Source organism: Salvia miltiorrhiza, chromosome 5 (genome assembly GCF_028751815.1).
Source record: "Salvia miltiorrhiza cultivar Shanhuang (shh) chromosome 5, IMPLAD_Smil_shh, whole genome shotgun sequence".
In the NCBI taxonomy this organism is placed as follows: Eukaryota; Viridiplantae; Streptophyta; class Magnoliopsida; order Lamiales; family Lamiaceae; genus Salvia; species Salvia miltiorrhiza.
This window is the reverse complement of record NC_080391.1, coordinates 16,780,184-16,796,969: the sequence shown is the minus strand read 5'-3', so window position 1 is coordinate 16,796,969 and position 16,786 is coordinate 16,780,184. Positions and strand designations below refer to the sequence as shown.

Sequence of the window (16,786 nt, the reverse complement as noted above, 5' to 3'; positions counted from 1 at the left end):
CCCTACTATATATGTATATATGTGTGTAGTCACAATTACATAATCTATTAGTTTGACTTTGGGAGAGTCTCGAGTCTCTCAGAGCACGTGCTTTGAATAATTGTTAAGGTTTGTTTGTGTGTGTATATATATATATATATAGTTAATCTTTTAATTAGTAATATATGAATAAATTGTTAATGTATATTAAACTAAATATAGTATTCATCAAAATTATAAATTCATCACCTATTTAATAGAACCAATTAATATAAGGTCATATATAGCTATATAATATTAAAATTGAATTACTTTCAATTGAGATTATATCTACAATAATAATTTTATAATTTTTTTATAGTCTACATATATTTTTTTAAATTTTAAATTCCATATGCTATTTTTTTATATAATCCATCTTTAACTTCATAATAAAAACTAGTGAAAAAATAAATAAAAACTCATAATAAAAATAATACAAATAGTTTCATAATAAAATCTAAAATAATTATACTACCTTTAAAATCAAACAACAAAATATTTTTCACATAACAAAAAAAAGCGAAAAGGAACTTAGTGTTGTACTTTGAAACTTATAAAAAATCAAAGTTTTTGTTATGATTTTTAATTTGATATGTATATTACATATTTTATTAATATCCAAAGGGCATAATTTCAAAAAAAAAATGAGAAGAAAAAAGGAATGGGAAAAATAAGTACAAAAAAAAAGAAAATTTATTGAAATAAGATAGAATTGAAGGAAATAAACCATTGAAAAGCTGAATAATCTTTAGGGTTAATTGCATATAAATTATTGAATTTACAAATAATTATCATTTTGCACAAGAACATTAAAATATGTATTAAAATCACTCAACTACTTTTTTTTTTTGGCTATCTCACCAATTTTTCGATCAAATTCGTCGATTACTAAAACATTGGTTTGGGCATATTAAAACAACGTTGTTTATGTTTAAAATTGATATTCAACTAATTAAAGCGCGTAAATTAAAGGTCAGGGCTTGAAGTTGACGAGAGAATGTGAGAGTCTTGAAGCTGATGAGAAAAGGCGAGAGGGGAGAAAATGACATGAGAGAAAAGGAGAAGAGAGAGCGAGCGAGTAGATGGTGGGTTCGTCGATGGCTAACCCCAAATTGTGTTGTCATGAAGTTCATGCTTTATTGATGATATCACACACTAAGAATTATCTGGAGAGGGAGAGGCAATACTATTGTTGCCCTCGTAGAGCGGTACAAGTTTCCACTGTCTCCCATTTTTTCTATAGTTGTGTTTTGGCTTGTTAGTAATATTTTCTCCGTCCCACGAATCTTGACACGTATTCTTTTTTGGGCCGTCCCACGAATTTTGACACGTTTATAAATATAGTAACAATTATTACCTTCTCTCTCCTACTTTATCACATTCTCTCTTTCTTACTTAATCACTTTATTACCTTATCTCTTCTACTTTATCACCTTCCATCTCCTATTTTATCATTTTTATACTTTATTACCTATACACTTAAAACATTAATCTACAATTTCTTAATTCTCGTGCTAAAATCAAACGTGTCAAGATTCATGGGACGAATGGAGTAACTAATAAGCCATGATTTTGAAAGCAATTGTTGTTAATGCAATTCCGAAAGCAATAAAAGTTTCAACAAGAAGAATCTAATGTTTTGTTGGTGGAATTTCAATTAGATAATTAGGGTGGGAGGAGATGAATAGGCATAAAATAAATTTAATACTACTTTTAACTGTCTGTTGTAGAAACAACGTCATTTTCATTCAACTCAACAATACGACGTCATTTCTATTTTTCCACATGCTTATTTTTGTGCCACGCGATCATACATATGCTATGTCACCACCATGCTGGAATCCGCTAATTGGCGAAATGAAAAAAAAAAACAATAATTGAGTAATTTGCAGATTTTAAAGTTGATATGCAAAATAAATATTTTTTAAAAATTTAATACTTTATATATAATTAACCCTAATTTTTAGGTATTACAGTTACCATGTATTCATTTTAAACGGAAACGTTAACTTTTTACTATGATATAAATAACTCTTGTAATTAATTCGAAATACTTTTACCGTTTTAAGTTGTTTCCAATTTTTTTTTTTTTTTGAGACAAAGAAGGGGACTTCATTAAATCAAGAATGAGAGTTCACAGCAGCAGGAAGAACATCAAAAGAAGACAAGCAACACAAAGAACTAAGAGCAAAAGAAGCTAAAGAATCAGCAGTGGAATTTCCTTCACGTGGCGTCCAGCTGAACGCTAATCGTTGGAACGAACCTTTCAATAAGTGAATTTCTTCGAGGGTGTCACCCAGGTAGGAAAGATCTCTATCTTGTCGAGCGAGCATCCAGTAGAGTTGTTGACAATCCGTTTCTGCAAACACCTCCCGCACACCCTTCTCCCTGCACAGTTTAAGGCCTTCAAGCAAAGCGAGCGCTTCCCCCTCCACCACTGAAAAAGCTCCTCTCATAAAACCAAACCTGTAACCCATCAGCTGGCCATCCTCTTGCCTCAGTACAGCTCCAATCCCAACACCCGATCCCTCCTTCATAGCAGCATCCGAAGCAATTTTGCAAACACCTTCCCCTTCGTTGTTCAAAGTGGGGGCAGAGTGATGAGGAGCAGCAGCACATATAGGTTTAGACCAGAGAGCACGTTCAGCAATTCTCAAACAATCAATATGTGAAAGTTCTTTATTCTGAAAGACAAGTAGATTCCTCGCAAACCAACAAGCCCAAGCAAGAGAAGCAAAAAGAGCATGAACTTCATTGTGAGGGCAGGATCTAATCTTGTCAAACCATTCCACAATGGAAAATTCCATCCCTTGCGCCACTGGCTGGAGACGAATGGGGGAAACAGCCCACAGAGTGCTAACCCACCCACAGTCCCGGAGAGCGTGTTCCAATGTTTCCTCACAAGAACCACATCTTCTGCACAGGCCATCGATCTCAATAGCTCTGCTTCTCAGCGCCTTTGCCGTAGGAAGGCTGTTAGATAAGCATTTCCACATAAACATCTTCACTTTTGGAATGACCTCGAGCTTCCAAATCCACTTCCAGAGATCTCCAAGATAGCGTGAAGAAGAGGCTTCATCGCGGAGATTAAGCTCAACAGCCAAGTTGTATCCAGATTTTACAGAGTAAGTATTAAAATTTCCTCTTGGCCAAAATGGTTTGTCACTCTCATTTGGGCGTATAAAGATCTGAGCTTGTAGCTTCCATCTATCCCCGGGTTGCAAAATATCGTTCAAGACATCATCGTTCCAACAACTACCATCCGAATCCATCAAGTCCTTGGCACACAACTGACCATGCCTATCTTCCACTCTTGCAGTCACAAATTGGCCTTTACCATCAGGCAGCCACGCATCAATCCCAATCCTAACACGAGCCCCGTCTCCAATCTTCCAAGCGATACCTTTCATCAGTAAATCTCTACCAGCTAGTATGCTTTTCCATGCGAAAGATGGGTAATGAGCATTACTAGACAAGAGTAGATCATTTCTCGGGTGGTATCTCGCCTTTAAAGAACGAGCCAATAAAGAGCTCTCATTAAGAATAAGTCTCCATGCTTGTTTAGCGAGCATCGCTTGGTTGAACAAGGAGATATCACGAAAACCCAGACCTCCATCCCCTTTAGGTGTACTTCCAACTCCTCCAATGTATTCGCCTTTCCTCATTCTTTTGACCCCAGAAAAATCTGGCAGCTACACTGTTAAGTTGTTGACATATTTGTTCGGGAAGAGCGAAGCAACTCATAATATAGGTCGGGATTGATTGGAGAACTGACTGTATAAGAACCATTTTGCCCGCTCCCGAAATGAATCTTCTTTTCCAGTCCTTCGCCTTTTTACGAGTTCTGTCAATCAACATTTGGAAGATCTCACATTTGGATCTACCAATCGTGCTTGGAATACCGAGATAAGTTGATCTTGCACAAGACCGAGAAACACCTAACCGGCAAGAAAGCTCAATCTGCCTCTCTTCCACAACCCCTCCACTAAAGGATATGGAAGATTTCTCCAAATTCACCAGTTGCCCCGACACACCCTCATAGTCACATATAATTTTCTTCACCAGATCAATCTCATTCACATTACTCCTCCCAAAGATTATGCAATCATCCGCGAATAAAAAATGAGAAACCCTTGGTGCCGTCCTGCTTAAACGAGCCCCATGCAGCAGCTCATGAGTTTCTGCTCTTCTCAGCAACCCCGAGAGGGCCTCCGCACAAAAGAGGAAAAGAAACGGGGATAGTGGATCACCTTGACGCAGCCCACGTCCAGGTTCAAATTGGTTCCCTGGAAAGCCATTGACAAGAACACAAAAGGAAACAGAAGCCACACAACGCATAATCAAGTCCACAAAAGGAGCATTAAAACCCAAATGAAGCATAATGGACTCAAGAAAACTCCATTCGACTCGATCATACGCTTTAGCCATATCAAGTTTAAAAGCGAAAACAACATGAGCTTTTGCTTTATTATGTTTCATCATATGAAAGATCTCAAAGGCAAGTAGAGCGTTATCCGTTATATGCCGACCAGGGACAAAAGCAGACTGACTCTCACTAATGATAGAGGGGAGACACGACTTCAGCCTATTGGTAATAACTTTTGAAAGAATTTTGTAGATCACATTACAAAGGCTAATGGGCCTAAAATCAGACGGACAAGTGCACTTTTTTTTCTTCGGAATGAGGCAGATGAAAGTGGAATTAACAGGGCCAGGGGACACACCATTATTGAGAATATCAAGAAGCATAGGAACAATATCATGCCTAGCCGAAGACCAAAAAACAAAATAAAAGAGAGCAGGCATACCATCAGGCCCAGGGGCCTTAAGAGGTGGCATTTGTTTGAGAGCATGGGTGATCTCAGCTTGGGTGTAGGGGCGGGACAGCTCTGAATTCATCTCTTCAGTAACAACAGGATTAATGGAGCGGAGAACTTCATCAGGGTTATGAGTATGGCCCGCAGAAAAGAGCGTCTGAAAGTGATTTCTAAACACCTCATCCATCTCCTCATTCTTACGAGTTTTTGTACCATCCGGACGCTGAACCTCACGAATATGATTCCTCTTTTTCCTTCCCTCAGCAACCTTGTGAAAAAACCCCGTATTTCTATCTCCTTCCGCCATCCAATCTGCCCGCGATCTTTGTTTCCACATCAACTCTTCTTGTTTTAAAAGTTCATCAAGTTCATCCTCTAACCGCTTTTGCTCATCCTTTGAAGTAGCTTCCCTGTGAACTGTCTGCAGCTCCTCCAAATCTTTCCTAATCTTCGAACACCTTTTCCTCACATGACCAAAGACATTCTTTTCCCAAATTTTCAGTTCTCTGCCCATTTTCTCAATTTTATCCCGAATATCCTCCGTCGTGGTCACCAAACTGCCATCTGCCCATAAGTTCTCACAGAAAGGCTTACAACTCTCATTGCGAAGCCACATTGCTTCAAATCTAAACGGCTTAGGCCGATTCAACGTCTCCTCTGAATTCTTCTCAAGGCAAAGTAGGAGCGGGCAGTGATCGCTTGATTTTCTAAGAAGGTGATGGACTTCAAACCCCGGGAAAGAAGACATCCAACTTTCACTGCCAAAAAAACGATCAAGGCGCTCCACAATATTCGCATCCCCTTTTTGATTGTTCGTCCATGTATACGGATCACCCAAGAAACCCAAATCATGAAGACCACACACCTCTACAGTCTCGCGAAACTTATCAAGTCTGGAATCCGCTTTCAAAAGACCACCACGCTTCTCGAAGTGGAACATAGTTTCATTAAAATCACCTCCGCAAATCCATTTATCAGAGACTTGGGGAAGAATGGAGAGCATAAGCTCCCACGTGAGATAATGTTCATCAGTAACACTCCACCCGTACAAACCACAAAAATCCCAGGGCTCGTGTTCTCCATCATCCAGAGACGCCAGAACATGATGAAAAGAATAAGATTTGATATTAACCAACAGATCGTCTACCCACATCAAACAAAGACCACCCTTACGTCCACCAGTCGTACAATCACAATCAACAGAGAAAAACTTACTAAAACCAACTTGAGGGAGAATACAACACCAATCCTCCTGCAAAAGTTTTGTTTCCATCAAAAAAATCACCTCGGGCCGCTTATGTTTGGCTAACCAAACCAATTGACGAACTGTCGAAGGGTTCCCAAGCCCCCGACAATTCCAAACAAGGGAATTCATTGTGCTCGGCGGGATTGCTCCGAGGCAATCTCCGCCGTTGATGCAAATGAGGGGGATTCAGATTCCAACACAGTACACTTTAGTTTTTTCTGAACAAGCTCCAGAACTTCAGGATTTGTCGAAGAAGTATTACTTTCCTCCTCGCACAAGTAACGCTTCTTCTCAAAGTCACCACCCACTACGTCAAGTATAGGGAGGGCAGAGGGGTTCCGAGCCCGACGTTTCCATTTTTTTCCACTTTTATCAGCAAACTCAGTTCCTTGAGTAAGGTCAGGTGAGGGAGAGAGTTTTGGGTTATAGGGGATATGTTGGATATTGAGTAGCTTCAGAAGTTTGGGAATTGGAGTGAAGGGAGCTGCTTTGGAAATGATAGGTTCGGATGAGGGGCTGATTTTAGCATGATTAGAGGATGGGTTTGAAGGATTGAAAGGTAGTTGCATGATGTCCAAGTTTGTAGGAACAGATTTATCAGTAGGTAAGGAAGAGGAAGATTGGTGCGTTTTAGTATCAGGAGGGGTGATGGTAGGCGATGAGAAGGTGGTGTGGGGAAGAGTAGTGGAGGGGTGTTTATGAGTATGAGAGTCCGTGTGTTTCAGATGAGAGGGAGAGTTGTTTTTATGGGCCGTAGTATTATCAGTATGATCAGAAAGAACTGGGTTGAAAGATAGAGGTGGTGGGCGGGGTTTGCGCAGGGGATTACGGGTTAAGATGATCGCTTGTTGCTTTTGGGTATGACCAGAGGGTGGGGGTGGTAAGTTTGGCGTAGGAAAGAGGCATTTGGGTGTAGATGATTCAGGTTGACGGGTAGACCGGATGCGTTTCAGAGGGGAAGCTTTGAGGATAGGACCGTATAAGAGTTCTTCAAATTGTTTACCATTACCATCATCCTCCGTTTCTTTATCACATGAACGTGTATGATGACCAATTAGACCACACCTGTAGCAGAAAATGGGGAGACTTTCATATTTCAGAGGAATCCACATCTGTTGACCTTCAAAAGAAATAGTTATTCCTCGCAAGAGGGGCATTGATATATCCAAGCTGATTTTGAAACGAGCAAAACACCCAGCAAAATTCTCCTCCGTATCTATATCTTCCACAACTCCAATTTTCCTTGCAATGCACCGAAGGATTGTTGGACTTGTGCACTTCATTGGTAAATCGTACGCCCTGACCCAGAAACTTCCTCGGTTAATTTTTATGCTTGAAGGTTGCGCTGCTCCATTAAGTTCAGCAATGGCGAACAAGTGTCCGTCAAAATGCCAAGGTTGTCTTTTGCAAACCCACTCTCGATCCTCATTAGTTTGAAATGAGAACAGGAATAGATTCTTCCCTCGCACTGAACTCGTTTTGTGTTTTCCAAGATTTTTTCATAATTTCCAGCAGGTGAAAACCATTTGGGGATTTAGCACAAATCAATTTCCCCACCAGGCAGAAGTTTTTCTCCTTTGACTGAACTCCTTCTTCCTCACCATCCCCCTCAATCTCCACAATCTCGCACTCACGATCAGTGCGCGTCTCATCTCCGGCCGCAAACTCATAACCCCGAGATGCTTCACCGCGCTCCATAACCTGCAGAGAACAAAAAGACAGAAAAAAGAGACGCCACACGACCCCCACTGCAAACCGCACCGAGAGGAAACAAAAGACGTAAAAATAGAGGGAAAGAAAAAGGGGGGAAGACATAGGGGAGCAGAAAACCAGAATCAGGGGAAAACCGGACAAGAACGTCGCCGGCAACAAGGGAAAAGACCAAACCAGAAACTCACGATGAGAACCAGCCCCTAGCAAACTCTAGAGAACCAAACCCTAGACGCCTAGGGGACTTCGAGTTAAGTTGTTTCCAATTAGTTTTACAGCAGACACCCAAATTGTTCTTCACAGCCCACCATCTAAATTCAGGGTGTTTACGTTATTGTTTCTTATAATCTTTAATCACTACCTTAAAACTAATGAATTGCCGATATATTAATGATCACTATATTATGCCTATAATCAATATATTAATGCATAATATGCACTCATATATTAGGGGCCACGCTCATATATAACTGGAATATCTACTCATATCCCCTGTTATTTTGATGCAAAGACAGAGTGCAGTAAATTATTTTAAAAGGTAAGTTTTATTAAATAACTGTAATATAGAATATCGAATTGAATTTCTTATTTCTTTTACCATCCTACAAAAAAATATTTCAATAATAACATAATTTTTAAAAATTTGTTATCTTAAAAAGTGACTAAATAAAATTATGACATTTTATGATAGATAATTATTATGCGTGTAATAAATCACTAACATTTGAGGGTGTATTAATTTTTGTAATTAAATAACAAAACTTACTTATATTTTTATATATAACAAAAATACTTCATCTGTCCTGCGAAGCTTGATAGTATTTATTTTCAGGTTGTCCCATATAATTTGATCACTTTTCTTATATGATAAAAAAATTTCTTTTTATTCACCTTTTCTTTTTTTCATCTACCACACTTAGTACACTAAATACTAGCTCTTAATGATTCGTGCAAAAAAGAAAGTGATCAAGCTTCGCGAGATGGAGACGGAAGAAGTATATAAATACATGTTTAAATATAACTAAAAATTTGTTACATAAAAAATACTAGTATAACAAAATTTTGTAGCATATCGATATCGTTAAAATAATTTTAGTACTAGCTAGAAACTTTTGTTGTAGCGATATTTTGCTAAAAAGAAGTAAACCAACCTTGACTGATCCTGAGTTGGGATTGATAAGCACGCAAAACAATGTTGTTTGTACAAAAACATTCTCGCCATTGCATGCATATATATAACTGAGAGAGAGAGAGAGAGCGCATTTCTGTTACTTCTGTAGCAGAGAAGCGAGTCAGGCAGCAGAGAAATGGGCTTCACGATACCTAGCTCATTGGGGCTCGTTCCACTATATAATATGAATATTTATATACAGTTGAATTGAATGTACATAAAACACTCATATTTAGGATAATTATCATTTTTGCTTCTATATATGTTAATGGAGCCAACATATATATATATATAGGGAGAGGTTCAAGAAAGAACCATAAATAAAAGAAGACCGGAGAACCATTTTCAGCCATTCGATCATCAAGATCTACGGTGGATGCATCATCTTGTTGAAGCAATGCAGATCCTGGGTTCGAATCCTGAAGGGAGCATTTTATTTTTATTTTTTTAGTGCATTAATTTTAACAGCGAATGCATTAATTTTTACAGTGGATGCATTAGATTTGATGGTTCTTTCGTTCTCACAAATAATATAGTTCTCTCTAGAACCACACCCTATATATATATATATATATATATAGGGAGAGGTTCAAGAAAGAACCATAAATAAAAAAAGAACGGAGAACCATTTTCAGCCATTCGATCATCAAGATCTACGGTGGATGTATCATCTTGTTGGATGAATGCAGATCCTGGGTTCGAATCCTGAAGGGAGCAATTTTTTTTATTTTTTTGAGTGCATTAATTTTAACAGCGAATGCATTAATTTTTACTGTGAATGCATTAGATTTGATGGTTCTCACGTTATCACAAATAATGTAGTTCTCTCTAGAACCATACCCTATATATATATATAAGTATTTTTCTTGGCGCAAAAGCTAATTAATTAATTTAACTGGTATTCCCAAACTACAAGCGATGGTTAATTTTTAGTTATTTTTAGTAATCTCAACATATGTTTATTTTTTATTTTTTATGGTAGACTCGAACTCAGGACTTCAGGCCTTGAGCATTATCTATCTACCACTAAGTCAACAAATGCACAATACAAACTCTAATATGAGTGGCATTTTTAGTTATTTTATTAATCACAGCATGTTTAGTAGTTATGTATTGATATTGCACCTAAGACATTATATATGATATAGATCTCTTTTATATGTATGTTTGGACGAAAAACATTAGTGTCAGCTAATTTTCGATCGACTAATTTCATATAACGATGTGATCAATGTAGGGTATGAATGTTGACATTTTTATGTCTAATTAAATGCAAATTTGCAACTTAATTTTCCAACAAATTCTGGTATACTGCCATAATAAGTGATATGCACGACAAGAAATTTAATGCTATAATTTCTTCTCCATATATCTGCAAGAATTAAAGGTCAAGGACAAGGATGACATCAAGTTAAAATCTTGGTAAATAACATACAAATTTAACTGAAGTTTGGTACTTAAATGAGATTAATTATATATAGTGACATTTCCTTGGGTATTTATATTTTTAAAGTCCCTTTTCAAAGAAATACTAGGAACCCCAATTTGACGAATGAATATAATTACTACGACAGCATTAATATTCAAAGCTGGCTAAACAGTGCTAGAATTGCACATCGAATGATTCATTTACTGCTGTTTCCACTTTTGAAATCTTGTGCGTTACCAAATCTTGCAATTATATAACCTATATATCATATATATATATATATATATATATATATACATATTATTCTAATATTTTTAAGTTGGACTTTCAATGATGCCCAACTGTTTGATGCAAATTATGTCTGATTTTGATGTTGCCCATGATGAAGTGAATATGTTCAGTTGCTAGCAAGAGAGATGTATGCATAGTAACTGAAAAACAAGGGGCAAACTCAATCATTTCATACTTCAACTACCCTGCAACGGTCACATGCATCACATTCCCCACTCACTGTTTTTTTTTTTTTTTTTCTTGCTCTCAAAATTAATTACATAATTTTCTTTTATTAATTAAAGGAGCCTGCGCTATAAATTACTTTGATTTATTCCTCAACACAGATCCTATCGAGTACTAGTGCATATTCATTTTCTATAGCATCAGAAAAACCCTAATAATAGTAGAAAACGAGGATGGAGATTGAAACGAATGAATTACAAATTAGTTAAGGATGAAAAAGAAAAAGGCGTTGAGATGATAATGTGAAGAAGAGAAGGAGAAACTCGGAAATATGATGTTGATCGAAAGACAAATGCAATCCATTGGGTCCCCAAGTGCTCCTAGGGATGTCCGCACCGCAACCATCTCTCTCTCACACACTCACACTCACACTCACACTCACACTCCCACATAAATTAAGTTGTATAAATACCCCACCCCACACATGCAAGAATCGCCTTATAAAACCAAACCCCGCCTAGCTTTCTCTTTCTCCCCGCCTTCCATCTTCAAACTCTGCTTCTCTCTTTCTCTCTCTATACACACACATAGGACTACCTACTTGTAGTTGTCTGTATGTATAGCATGGCGGAGCTGGGCTACGAAAACAAGCCATGCAACGCGCCCTTAAAGCTATTCGGCTTCAACGTCACGGAAGATCAAGACGAGGCCGGCAAGACGCCGTCGGGATCACCGGAGCCCGCGGCGGCGGACGGCCGCAAGTACGAGTGCCAGTACTGCTGCCGCCAGTTCGCCAACTCGCAGGCCCTGGGCGGCCACCAGAACGCCCACAAGAAGGAGCGGCAGCAGTTCAAGCGGGCGCAAATGCAGGCCACGCGCAACGCCGCCGTCTCCTACATGCGCAACCCCATCGTCTCCGCCTTCACCCCGCCCTCCCACCTCCTCGCCCCCGCCGCCACCTCGACCCCCTCCTGGGTCTACGTCCCACGCTCCGCGCCGCCCTTCCACGTGTCGCACGGCTGCGTGTTCCCCCCTTCCACCAGCGGGAGGGGCGCGTACACGGCCGCCGCTGCGGATTCCAGCATTGGGCCGCCGCAGCCCGTTATGGCCCAGAATGGGAGCCTAGATGGGCCGTCTCTCAGTAGATTTTCAAGTGATGGGCCTAATTTTGACGATGCGTTTGGGCTGGATCTGCATCTCAGCTTGGCTCCGGCGGCGCCATGACTAGACTCAGCTAGTATTGATAGCGCTCGGATTCTGTACATTTTTCTCATTTATTTATTTAATTTTTTTTTCTCTATCTTCTTGCATCCATTAATTATTTCTATAATTCGGAAATTATGGGTCCAACATTGTAAAGTATTTTATTCGAATTGGATGTACATACGTTGTCTGAGTATGAAATGACTAGCCAGAATTAAATCCCAGGATATGTCGAGCAAATAATGTGATATAAAAAAAACTTTTCCAACAACATTTGAATGTACGATTAGAAAATAGTACTACTATAGTTTTGATGTGTAGAATAAATAGTAGTCATTATAAAAAGAAGACACGACATAATGAATTTCATGATCTAGACAAAATTATTAACCACTTCACTAAAACGACAGCCCCACAAAGTGACTCTTTTTCATATTTAAGTATAGGAAGTTTAGTGATGATTGTCATCATTATTATTTAGACTATGTTTTCATCCAATTTCCACCTACACAGAAAAACAGTGTAGGGTTTTCAAGAGCATGGAAACTTAAGTTAATCCATTTTGAGCTTGCCTATGTTGCCATATTTGTCAAATATTTACAAATTAAATATATGTCATTAAATAAGAGTACGTACCATCGGAGCTTAAGTAGATTAAATATATTTGGGATGGAAGGAGAGTGTTAATTAATTAGATTTGAAGATCTCATTGGATGCTTACAGACAACTAATTTAATAACGTGGCCGGCTTAATTTATTAAGTTGATTGTTTCAACAACTATGTAGTTGAAATTCGAGAAGAAAAAAAAGGTCAGATTTAGTTGGGAAAAAAGAATGGTGAATAAATGATCAGCAGAAAAGTATAGATAGATGCGAGCAGCCAATGAGATATGCGTTTAAGGAAGCTTACGTGTAAGCACGAAAACAAGATAATGCATTCCAAGAATGAAGCACCTAAAAGTCTATAATCTGTTTGAAAGCTGCCCCACTTTATATATTAGCCATTTGAGAGGGGAAAATGGTCAAAATGCCACCTTATTTTCGGTGCAAAGTGAAGCTTTAGAAAATGTTGGTGCTTTTGCATTGCATGCTCTCTAGCTTCATCTTGCCTTTTATACTTTTGGTATTTTAATTAGAATTAATTACATATTAATCACTGGACTTTCAACACATTCTCGTTCTCATTTTATATATGAATTTTTAATTTTTTATTAAAATTATTTAATTATTAATTTTTTTTCTTCTTTTGTATATTTGTCAATTTTCTGGCCAAACTTTAGATCTAAAACAACGTCATTTTCATCCAACTATACAATACGAAATCATTTTTTTCACACAATCATATTTATGGGTATATCTATGCCAATGGGGTGAAAAATGGAAAAATATGCAAAATGAGAAAAATTTAATAGTTGAGTTATTTTAGTAAAAACTTTAAAGTTCGTGGCAAAATAAAAATTCATTGAAAGTTCAGTAATTTATATCATTATATGCAATTGGTTATTATATTTACTTATCGTGCCATAAATGGCAGAGCCACACTAGCTAGTTAGAATACATCATATACACTTTATGAAAATATATACTATTCCCTCTAGCCACGGAAAATTTGACACAATTTCTTTTTTGGTCCGTCCATAAAAAAATTGTCATAATTCCACTCACATTTAAAGTCTGACCCTTACTCCACTAACAACTTACTCATATTTTATTAAAATTCATACCACGCGTCCACTATGTGACAAATTTTTTAAGGCGAATGAAGTATATGTTAACTAGTACTAGATGCAGTACAAAATTTAAGAGTGAATTGAAACACAATATTTTGGAATTCATCCTCCATATATGGTGGTCCAAGAACATCAATCACATGCATAATAAAAAAGTAAAACCCAGAATTTATCTCTCATTGAATTATTTCCATGATAGCTACTATATAAAGTCTTTTTTTCATCATGCATTTGCTTACATTTTGGAAAGAAAGATTACACTATATAAATTAATTAGGATGTTCAAGTACACAAACGAACATATATACATATATATAATTATGGTTGGGTAGCAATGGGAGTAATTAAGTAGGGACACAATTAGATTTGAAATTATTGTAAGGGGGCTACAAGAGAATATATATCAATTAATTAGAAGGATTTGTTTAGATTGTATGCCTTTTCAATTTTCATGTCTTTTGAAAAGAATTCTGTATGACAATGAGCCGATCTTGGTGAAAAAGAAACAAGGATTTGCCGCACAGTCTGAGATTCTTCAAGACTTGTGGACTTGGGAAAAACTTTTCTTCTATCCTAAGATAATACACACTACGGGTGCTTTTATTTTTATTGTAAAATTTTTATTGAAAAATAGTGAATAAGAAAATATGAGAAAATACTATAATTTTTTCCTTTTTCTATCATATGTTTATTAAAGATGAAAAAAATGAGAAAATGCTGAAAAATATTTTCACACCACTACCTTAGGATAATATTTTCCAATTAATATTGGAGAGAAAATGAGCGAAAAGGGGCTGCCCGAGAAAATATTTCAACTTGTCCAGAGATTTTTTTTTTTATCATAATAAACATGTGTAAATAATAAAAAATAGGTGCAAATTTTCTCTAATTTTGTATCAAAGTAAATGCACTCTATGTGAATATTGTTGGCAAAGAAAAATTTGAAGAAAATTTAACCAATCCCATAGTTATCCCACTGAAATAAAACGTACTAACAGCTGTTATTTGGGGCCCTATAGTTGCCCCCCTTTTTTTTTATTTCCCCCCCTAATCAATGTTGAATTGATGTGTGGACAGCCATTCTCATGTAAAATCAGTGAGGAAACATGAGAGAGAGAGAGAGAGAGAGAGAGAGAGAGCATCTATGTACAAATATGGAGTAAGCAGTATTTTATGCCGACAGTGTGAAAATATATCTAATGTGGTTAACTTTTGTCTGCATTGGTAATCTATGGCGAGTGAGAAACCAAGGCAATTGGACTTGTATTTTGTTTCAGATTCATTTTTAATTACTTGATATATTAATTAGATCATATATAATTCGAATTGTTAAGCTCGAATTTGAATCGAAGCACAAGAAATCTTGTTATATATCCCTATCTTAATTTTCCCACAACTCAACCATAATGCAGGGCTTGATGTTGAGTTCCTTCTATTGTTCTTTTATGGCAATATATACACATCTTATATTGGAAAGTTTTCAATATATATATTTCTACTATCATCATATTCATTTATCTTATGAGCATACTATGATTGATATGACTGCAAATTGAAGTCGATATTTTTGGGGATCATGACATGACAAGCATCTAGTTGATGTATAATGATGTAAGGTTTTAAGGAGAAATAAAATGTATCCAATCACATGTTTTGTTCCCACTAAAATATAATTGCATGTGTACCCTAATCAAGATTGCACTGTCAGGGACAAATTAGAGTTTGTTTTTTGGGGAGTAAATTATGGCATTGATAATGGATCAGATTCCTAGGTGTTGAAATGCTTCAATCAAAATTAGCACAAAAAAATGTAATAATGAGTCTATTTTTTTCCATAGATAATGGACATGCATGCCTCTCTTCATACACTTAGTTTTGATAATGACGATATACTATTTTAGCACATACTGAAATTTAATTGAAAAACCAGCCGCCCCACTATGGAGTTGGCCATCTAGTGTTATTATATCATGTTATTCACTTATAAACTTTTTAGAGGTTTCGAACTTCATTTTTTTGATGCAATCATGCAAAAAGATTGTCGCGAATCATTTCTGCGTTTATGGGCTTGGAATAATTGCACCTTTAATTTAAGTATAGGTCCCTAGAGTATTTATTCCCTCATTCTCGACCTTGACGCAAACACCTCCCCATAGTCTAAGAAAAGGGTGTAATTAAACCCAGATCTCTAACGTCGTTAACGTCCGTTAAACGTTTGAGTTTAATTGCATCATTTACTTCAGGGGTGGATCTGTACCTTAATTTTTATTTTTACTTTTTAAATTTAGGCAACCCACCTCCGGCATCAACTTAGCCGCCCTCGTACTCATCGGCTCCGACTTGCACCTTGTCAGCTCGTACACGCTCAATCCCTTGATCGTTGACTGCCCATCGCCGACATGCAGTAGCGCCACCAGCTTCTTCACCAGCTTTTTGGATCTAATACATCTGGACCGGATCCAAACCTAAGTAAAAAAAAAAAATACGAATTTGGATCTGAACCAAGCAGGATCCGGTCCATGTCCAGATCTGGACTTGGTGACGCTGCTGCATGTCGATGGTGGGCAGTCGACGACCAAGAGATTGGGCGCGTGAGATGACAAGGTGCAAGTCGGAGCCGATGAGTACGGGGGCGGTTAAGCTGATGCCGGAGGTGGGTTGCCGAAATTGAAAAAAAAAAGGGGGGAGGGTTAAGGTGCAGATCCACCCCTAAAGTAGATGGTGCAATTAAACCCAAACGTTTAACGGACGTTAACGGCGTCAGAGGTCTAGGTTTAATTGCACACTTTTTCTTGGACTATAGGGGGGTGTTTGCTCCAAGATTGAGAATGGGGAGGTAAACGCTCTAGGGGTCTTTACTTCAAGAGTGGATATGTACCTTAACCCTTAATTTAAAATTACATCTATGTCCTAAGAAATAAATTATATGCTAGATTTAGAGTCCGAGTTCAATTGTGATTATTGAATAACTGAATCACGCATATTTAAATATTCATATAAGCT

The 16,786-nt window shown here is 37.4% G+C and overlaps 1 protein-coding gene across 1 annotated transcript; it reads left to right on the top strand.

The window, feature by feature from the left end:
- The first annotated feature begins 11,100 nt into the window (after positions 1–11,100).
- On the top strand, positions 11,101–12,277 carry LOC130986408 (zinc finger protein GIS3-like). The gene has a single exon (XM_057909802.1). It carries the CDS (start codon positions 11,466–11,468, stop codon positions 12,072–12,074), a length of 609 nt encoding a protein of 202 aa, XP_057765785.1. The 5' UTR covers positions 11,101–11,465; the 3' UTR covers positions 12,075–12,277.
- Positions 12,278–16,786: the final 4,509 nt, after the last annotated feature.

Excerpts from the sequence above, each read along its gene's own strand:
- LOC130986408 (XM_057909802.1), top strand. The coding sequence starts at position 11,466 with ATGTATAGCATGGCGGAGCTGGGCTACGAAAACAAGCCATGCAACGCG.